The 9,158-nt window shown below is 41.0% G+C and overlaps 1 protein-coding gene across 1 annotated transcript; it reads right to left on the reverse strand.

Annotated features, from left to right (window-relative positions):
- Positions 1–2,597: 2,597 nt before the first annotated feature.
- LOC147452679 (uncharacterized) lies at positions 2,598–3,884 on the reverse strand. Its single transcript, XM_086518993.1, has one exon. It carries the CDS (start codon positions 3,625–3,627, stop codon positions 2,818–2,820), a length of 810 nt encoding a protein of 269 aa, XP_086375119.1. The 5' UTR covers positions 3,628–3,884; the 3' UTR covers positions 2,598–2,817.
- Between the last annotated feature and the right edge of the window lie 5,274 nt (positions 3,885–9,158).

Genomic DNA, 9,158 nt, shown 5'->3' on the forward strand with positions numbered 1-9,158 from the left:
GATTTTCAAGAGATTTTACATAATAAAAATTTCAAGATAGGGTTCAAGCAACAAGATTTAACTAAGTCAAGGAGCCCGAAAAAACTATGTAATTTCTTGCTTTCAACGTATAAAGTCATTTCTAGTTTTTAAACTACACTAGAATAGCCCCAATTCCATGAGAAGACTTTTGAAAGACCAAAATTATGCACTTATTTAGCACGTGCTCAAGCATGCAATTATGTCTATAACTTGAAAGTGACTTAAAAACTAGTCGTCGAAGGACATACCATTGTTTTATAACACTAAATGCTAGCACTTCACTTTTATAAACAAAAAAAAGGTCATCTCTACAAAAATATATACGTATTTTATGATTTTTATTCTAAAATTTACGACTTCAAACTTACCATAATTCTTTCCATAAGGTTTGTATGTTGACACAAAGAAAAATCCAATGTTTTCTTTCCCTCATAACCAACCTATGGTAGAAGCAATGTGTAAAACATTTGTTTCTAGCTAACTTGACAAATAAATTGCCAAAAAGGGTAGAAAAACAAGAAATTTTAGTGGCTCGGGACACTTGAATGTCCAATCACAAGACTAGTCATATGAGATATGACCACAAGTGCAGGCACTATGGCAGATGCTAACTAATAAAAGACAACATCCAAGTTAGGTTGATTTCTAGTTGCTTTCTTGTCAACAAATTTTAGCCTCACAAGCATGGCTCCGTGGCTTCCTCATCAAGATTGTGGCACTTGCTAGGTAATGGTCATGAGATGCATAGTTGTCAGTGATCTTTTAAAATAGTTGTGTCTTGCATGGTCATAGGTGCACCATTTATTTGTCATATATATAACTACACAACTTCTTGTACTATTCCAATTTTGGCATAATTGCATAAGTTATACAATACAACAACTAATGCATGCATGGCCACATCCTTAGACATGTCAATGAGGGCACAAGGGTGAGCATGTAGATGAGACTTGTTTTGTTGGGGTAGGGAAAGGTGGTCCAGTGACCTTTCCCTGTAATACGTGTCTCCCCATGGCGAACGGCGAAGGCCGAAAGCCATGGGGGAGCACATATTACGTGGGAAAGCACATATCACGTGGGAAAGGTCACTGGACGACCTTTCCCGGCTGTCAAGTGTCCAAGGGGAGGGGGGCCAAGGAAGCGTACAATGCATGCAAGTGCCAAGTCCAGTGTGCTGCAACAAAAGAAGATCATGCACTTGAGAACACGTGCAACTGAGCAGACTGAGCCCTTAGCTTACATGCACATGAGTACTAAGGAGTTGACATACAGATATTCCGGGTGTTGATGTGGAAGCTACTTGTCGCTGCAAGGATTTCTGAATTCCAATGGCTTGAGGTGTCGATTGCTCATGGAGTTCTAACTGCTCAAGTGTCGAGCATACGTCGTCGTTGTCGTTTCTTTGTGACGGCGATTGAGTTGACAGAAATCCGACAACCATGCACATGGATTACTGCACATAATGCATGCTAAATAAACGGTCCAAATGTGCAACCCCCCAACCTTGGACCTTGACGGGGTTGTAGCCAAATAAGGTTACTTCAACTTTTTGGAGCATGCACTCACTATTTTTAAAGGTGAGTACTCTATTTGTGTATTTGATTCCAATGAGTGTACCAAGGAAAAAAATTTCTCCAAAGTACAGGGAACCCTTCAATCTACAAGCTTGAAGAGAGGCAAGCACGCAAGCTAGCTTCTTACCAACCTTATCTCACTATACAAATCCATGTTTACATACATATATATCACATACATATATATATATATATGTATATGTGTATATATATATATATATATGTATATATGTATATATATATATATATGTGTGTGTGTGTGTGTGTGTGTGTGTGTGTGACAATACCCTTAGGCTATTAGAATATCTCTCCTACTTAACGTAATGTTGCACCTTGTCAAAAATTGCATAGGGCCAATAGGTCGGCACTTGATCTTGTGATGTTTTAACATAAATTGAGTAGAGTGCTATTGATTGCTAGCTTATTGAATGGAAATTGATTATTTCATTTCAATATTTCAATTAATGCAAACAATATTGAAATGTCCTTTTAAATAACTATCCAAGACACATAGACAATGCTTCATCATAACCACTATCATAAAAAATGAGCTTTAGATTAAGCATTATGCATCCATCTCATGTATTACAATAAGTGAATTAATGCCATGCCACTTCCCTCATTCTTTGCATCTACTATAGGAAGCCAACTACTTCAACTTTGAAGTGTGCCATGGCTTCCTCTCATTGGACTACATTTCCCTATCTCATGCACTAAGCGAAGATTGAGACCGCAATTCAATCAACAAGCACAATTCCAATGGATCAACAATGCCCTGATTAAGTTAAGACCCTTCGGAAACCAAAATGTGACCCCGTTTGATTCGACATTAGGCAATGACAATCTCACAAAATAGTTTCTCAGAACTTGCACAACATGTATGAGTCAGAGAAGACAACATGGGCTATAATCACCGAAAGCAAAAGAGAGACAGACAACTTAAAAATCATAAACAAGCATGTACATTTGTCTTTGAAACAGTGACTTGATAGTCCTCAAGTGGAAACCAAAACAGTTGTCAGGTGAAGCAAAATACCACCTCAATTAAACTAATTGTAGAGGGGGGGATGCTAGCTGTACAATGAGTTTTAAAAAAACAGGCAAATTTTTATGCCTTGGTGAAAACCAGTTAAGGAAAATTGGCAAACATATTAAGCCAAAATTGTCGTAGCAATAAGAGTAGGGGATGTATAGGAAGAGACCAAAACCAGGCTTGTATTCCTCATAAAGACCATGAGCAGAGTTTCTTGCAATCCTGTGGGCTCTCCTCGCAAGCTGAGGCAGGAAGGTTCAAGTCCAGCAAGGGCCTCTTCCTTGAGAGAGAGGCAGCCTCCCCATCAAGAACAACAGAGGACGATGACCCACTATCACTTTGCACATCGGGCGCATTCAGCCTCAGCATTGTAAATTTCCATTCGTCCGAGCTTTTCTGCACCTTCATCCTAGCCATATCTAAGCCCCAAAAGCTTGGGGAAGAATTGCATGCCCATCCCGGGGAGCATGATGTTAGCTCTAGCTTCACTTGATGTCTTGAAACCATATCCTCTCTCTCTTGCAGAGAATGAAGATAATTCTGTGGACAGACGCACTCAGTTGTCTCCACCGTGCTAGCAACTCCATTACTGCCAGTGAAGAGACTTCTCCAATACCCAACAGGCCTCAAGGGCACATTACTATTCTCCAAAGAGCCCACCCTTGGCTGTGACACAGAGAGAAGCTGGCAATGGCAAGCTGGAATGTTGCTCAATGCAGATTCCACAGAGCTGTTTTGGCTCGTGCTTTGCACTTGAGTGCTAGCCAGCATATGATCCTGCAATGGGAAGGTGAAGTTTGTCTTGGCCTTGCAGCCGCGCAAGGAGCGTGCCGCATTGTCATACGCATGCGCAGCCTCCTCAGCGGTGTCATATGTGCCTAACCAGACTCTGGTTTTCTTCCAGGGGTCGCGAATTTCTGCAGCATACCGGCCCCAGGGTCGCTTGCGGACGCCACGGTACCGCACAGCAGGAGGGCTGGGAAAGCCAGAATCTGCCATAGATAGGGTTTCTGCGAAGCAAGAGATGATGGAGAGAGGGTCGCCGGGGCGGAAGAGAGACTCGCTGTGGCACGGACAGTGAGCTTCTAGAGAGCGGAAGTCTCTTCAACGGGACGTGCGTGCGGGTGTGAGTGAGTGAAGGAGAGAGAGGGAACAGTGTTGGCTATGGCGGAAGCAAATTCTGCAGGTGAGGATGACGAGACAATGTTGTGAGAAAGACGGCCGAGGCTAGAAAATATATGCCGCGGCTCGCGTGTAGAGAGAGAGAGCAGAGAGGAAGTGAGAACAGAAAATTATAATGAAAATCGTGGGGGTGACCGGCAACCGGCTAGCGTTATTTCTGCATCCTGTAACATACCGGTCATCGATGGCGTCAGAAAAGCGTACGGGGAAGGTCGCCGACGACACTATACCCGGCCGGCACTCGCCCGGCGAGTAATCTCACCGCCGCGGCCCCAATCCTACACGGGCTCGTTCACACGACATATTTTTGTCTCGTCCTGCCAACCTCTGTTCACACGAAAAAACATTTCTCTGCAGCCCTTCCATGGCCATGCAGGATCTCGATGGCTTCACCTATAACCAGAAGCAGACAAACAAACAGAGATCGTTAATTGCCACGTCAATAGCTGGGATGTTCAGCCAACTCTCAGGCCTTGATTTAATAGAAAGGTAGCTACCCTCGAAGCCACAAAAGCAAAAGGCCTAGAGCACACATAGGACGAACAATGAATTAGTGTAAGTCTCGTTGCCCGACAATTGATAGTGCTGACTGCACCGAGGGACTCATTATCGTAATAGTGCAAAAGTAAGGCAGTGAAAACTTGGGGATTGTCATTGAGCATCCCTAGACGCCCAAGAAAAGTAAGTTACAACGAGCTCTAGAGAATGTTGAAATGCTCACAATTGCCACATGCTTAGAAAGGCTTGCACTATATTTTACCAACGTATCATGGGGAAAGGCTAGATGTAAAAGGACAAGCGTGTAAGAACCTTGTGAATTTCATTAGCTTCCAAAATTCAATCCTATGAGAAATTTTAAGTGGAGCCCAATGCAGAATTAGTTGAAGCTCTAATGTAGGCCAAAAACAGACAAAAGTTGTAGCATTTTACTATAGGCTTTGACAACGATGATGCATTTTGTATGTTGATTACTAAGGATCATGATGGTGCTTGACAACATTGATGTATTGTTATGCTCCACTGTATATTCCCTCTTAAAGAAGGGCAAAGAAGAATGTATCCCATAATGTAGCTTCTTCCTAATGTTAAGAGTCGCTCCTACAATAGAGAGGAGGTGAAAATTCTTCATTTCATGGTGTGTCTAGTTGTGGTTTTAGCAATGATGTAGCTACATGCCTCTCTCCATATTAATATTCACTTTGTCTAATGAGAAGCTATGAACAATGAATGGATCTTGTGACGATGTATCAAAATCTAAAGACGATATTATTATAGGTAATAACGAGATCATTGTCTCCTAATCTTCTAGATCCTAGCTCTGATTAGTAACTAGCCTTTCAATAATCTCACTCTATAACTACTGATTACTTATTCAAGTTTTGGAATCTATTTTTGTGAGATAGAACCCAACTAAGTATGATGATGTTGGAAATACAGATGTAAGTATGCACGTGAAAATGGAGAAGATGAAGGAGAAGCTCAAGAGCACACAACAAGAAGTAATATTATTGAGTGTGCCAATACAAAGATAAGGCTTGCCCTAGAGTATGGGCGTATATTCAACCAGGGGAAAAAAAAAACTCCTAATGAGGAAAAAAGTGTCCTAGTGATCCTAATTGACACACACATCACCATAGTATGGCAAAAAATACGGCTACATGAATGCACGCAAACATGGAAAAGATGAAGGAGAAGCTCAAGAGCACACAACACAAGAACTAGTGTTATTGAGTGTGTCAATACAAAGATAAGGCTTTCCCTAGAGTGATGGGCATATATAAACCTGAGGCAAGAAATGACGGAAACAAGTGCCTTGAGCCTCCTAAGTGTGTTAAGACACATCACTACCATAATATGGTAACAAATTCCTCCTAGGAGTGATGTGGTGAACATGAGTTGGCACTCATGTATGTGAAAGTGCCATGCCGTGCACGATCATTCCACAAATGGAAGTAAGCCAAAAGCTTTGTGAAAAGCTTCAAACTTCTCATGAGGCAAGCCTTCGTGAAAAGATAAGTAGTGTTGCCTTGCGTAGGTACATAAGACAAGTTGATATCTCGTGTAGAGAGTCTCTCCCTGTCATAATGATAATGCCCCTCAATGTGCTTTGTGTGAGCATAGAATACTAGATCCCTTGCAAGTACTGAGCATTGTGATTGTCAGTATAAACCATGGTGGTAGATTATTGTCTCACACCCAAGTAGTCAAAAGGCATCTTGGTCGTGCATACCTCTCCATGGGTGTGTGTGTGTGTGTGTGTAGCATATGGATTCAATGCAAGCATCAACTAAATCAAGTAGGCAAAGAATCTAGACAAGGTAGAGTAAGGGGAGATCTCCATGGTGTGGGCTTAGGCACAAATTCCTAACATCATGCAGATCTTGGTTGAGCAAGAAGTAGTGTACAATGGCCACTTTCAATTGGGAGACTAAGTACAAGGATACTTTCACAACTATGTTTGTGATCTTGATGCCTACCATCACTTGTGATGTCATCCAAAGCTTTCTCGAGGAGTCTATATAATGGCTCACTATGTACTAGCACTCTACTTCAATCAATCCAGTTTGTGCCTATTGTCTTTGTGCATTAAGTCTCCTAATTGTTCTTAGTGTGGTTTCACACGATTCTCTCACCATCATTATGAATGCTAGCCTAATCTATCCACCCTAATCTATGTACTTATCATGTGGTATCAAAGCTAAAAAGCTAGATCAAGTTTTCAATCTAGCACTAGGTCCCATTAATGTTGCATTTGCATTAATCTCTTTAAGCTAGGTCATTCCATGTATCTCTCTTGCTTGGATGGTCACCATTCATGATTGCTTTGCATTGCATTTAGGGACTCTTTGCATAGTAAAAGATTGGATTGTTTTTTGTGTGTGTACGTGAGTATTGTCTTAACTTAAACATCAATTTTTGGAGCTCATCACAGTCCCAAACATCTTCTAAATATGTGTGTGATCATGGAGATTTTCAAGAGCTCTCTAATGAGCCCTAACATGTTTCATTTGGAGCATTAGTGAGCTCACAAGGCCTCGGGTTTCTGCTGTGACAAGCTTATGTGTTGCAAATCTTGGCATCCCCAACAAGGAAGCACACTTGGCATGTCGGTTAGATGAGCTCACACTTATTCTTGAAAGAGTGGGCTCCCAGGGTCAAACCCCATTCTATTTTTGGGTGGAGCTTGGTGGCGGATGTGAGCGAGATTCTTCAATACCACCTAAAAAATTAGGGATCCTTGTCACCATTGTAGGGGATAATTACATCCACTACCTAGACGAATGCACTACTTTATATGATGCATGGATCACGCTTGAGAGACACTTTGGAGCTATAGCCAAACACTCCAAAATCTCTCTCAAAATGCAGCTCTACCATGCAACCAAGAACAGATCTCGCTTCTCTTGTCAATCAAATGAAGAGCATATGCACCCAGTTGCATATATTAAATGCCCAATGGAGAACGAAGACCAAGTAGCCATTCTACTCAAAGAGGTACAAGATGTAGACTATGGTTAGATTTTCATTGTGCTCATAGCAAAGGAGCCTATACCAAACCTAGAAGACGTCATCAATGCACCCCAAGAGCACGAGAAGGAGATCTGAGACACAAAGATTTCTAAAGAAGATTTTTTCATCACATCATCAAGAAACCAAATAAAGCAAAGATGCAATTACTGCAATCACATTAATCACACATCCGATAAATGTTACAAAATCAACCCTTGTGTGCATTGTGGTAAAAAAAATCATGGGTCTAATTGGTGTCTATACAAAGATAAAAACAAAGATAAAGGTAAAGTCAACATCCTTGAAGAATCTAATGAAGAAGACAAGAAGCAGTTTGCTACGTAGATGTACTCTGATGCACTCAATTTGTTCTTTTCCTACACCCTATTTGAATACAACTCTCTAAGAGGGAGGAACTTATGCCCTACACCCTTGTTGACTACCATTCTCAAGAGCAGGGGTTTTTGACCACACCCTACTGCCAATACTCTCTAGGGGAGGCAATCTTTTGTACGCCTATCTAGATGGGAGACTTAGACCCCACTAGAAGGTACCTTTAACATTTGATGTGCTAAGACACAAATAGGGGAGGATTGTTAGGAATTTGTGCCTAAGCCCACACCATGGAGCTCTCCCCTTACTCTACCTTGTCTATATTCAATGTATTTGCCTACTAGACTTGCCTACTTGATTTAGTTGATGCTTGCATTGACTCCACATGCTACACACACCCATGGAGAGGTATGTACAACCAAGAGGTGATTTGGGCTGATCTTGGTGCCTACCATCACTTGTGATGTCATCCAAAGATTTCCCAAGAAGCCTATATAATGGCTCACTATGTACTACACTCTAGTTCAATAATCAATCCGGTTTGTGCCTATTCTCTTTGTGCATTGAGTCTCCTAATTGTGCTTAGTGTGGCTACACATGATGCTTTCACCATTATCGTGAATGCTAGCCTAATCTATCCACCCTAATCTATGTACTTATCACATGAGCTATCCAACATGAAACAAAAACCACTAGTGGACACTCATGTCATATCAACCAACCCAATTCAAGTTTGAAAAAGCATATAGATCTAGTAACAATGATTTTCCTCCTTTGGGCATTAAAAACCCAAAGATGCATAGTGCCACTTTAGTAGTTTTTACCTCCCTTCCAAGGTATAGACACTAACTAGGTTATGCATAAATTTGCTCACCTACGAGAATGCATATTGAAAATTCGGCTATGTAATGCATACATATGCCAAGCCTCATAAGCAGTGATAGACTACAATGCTTTAGTGGGACCCCTAATAATACATATGCAGTACACATGATAACCTCAAGCCAAGATGCATGTGACAAATCTTGACTTTTTGAACGTACATTGTACCATCTCCATAAGTGACCTGTTTTTCCTCTCAACAATACCATTTTGTTGGGACAAAATTCAAATGACAAAAATGTGCATACCAAAGTTTTGCATATGAAAGTATCTTTGAATCAAAAATTGTGCAACCTAAATCTTCCACACAAATTCTTATAAGCATTGAGCTTATACATACCACAAAACAAATTGCTATATGCCATAATAATATCACCAAAACTATGATATGCCATCCACAAACTTAATTATAAGACCAACTTTTGCAAGTGCAGGTATAGATAAAAGGTTCTTCTTGATTCTAGGTACATACAAAGCATCCAAAAGTGTGAAAGATCGACCACTTGTAGGAGCGGTTAGCCGATTTTATCAAAGAAGTGTTTTTGCTGGTTACGTTGCCTAAAAGTTGAGATACTTTTTGCACAACCATACATAACTCAACACCTCCTGATGGTTTAACATGT

The sequence above is a fragment of the Adiantum capillus-veneris genome, chromosome 8 (genome assembly GCF_014529385.1).
Source record: "Adiantum capillus-veneris isolate H3 chromosome 8, ASM1452938v2, whole genome shotgun sequence".
NCBI classification, from domain to species: Eukaryota; Viridiplantae; Streptophyta; class Polypodiopsida; order Polypodiales; family Pteridaceae; genus Adiantum; species Adiantum capillus-veneris.

Coding starts and splice junctions, on each gene's coding strand:
- LOC147452679 (XM_086518993.1), bottom strand. CDS start 3,627: ATGGCAGATTCTGGCTTTCCCAGCCCTCCTGCTGTGCGGTACCGTGGC.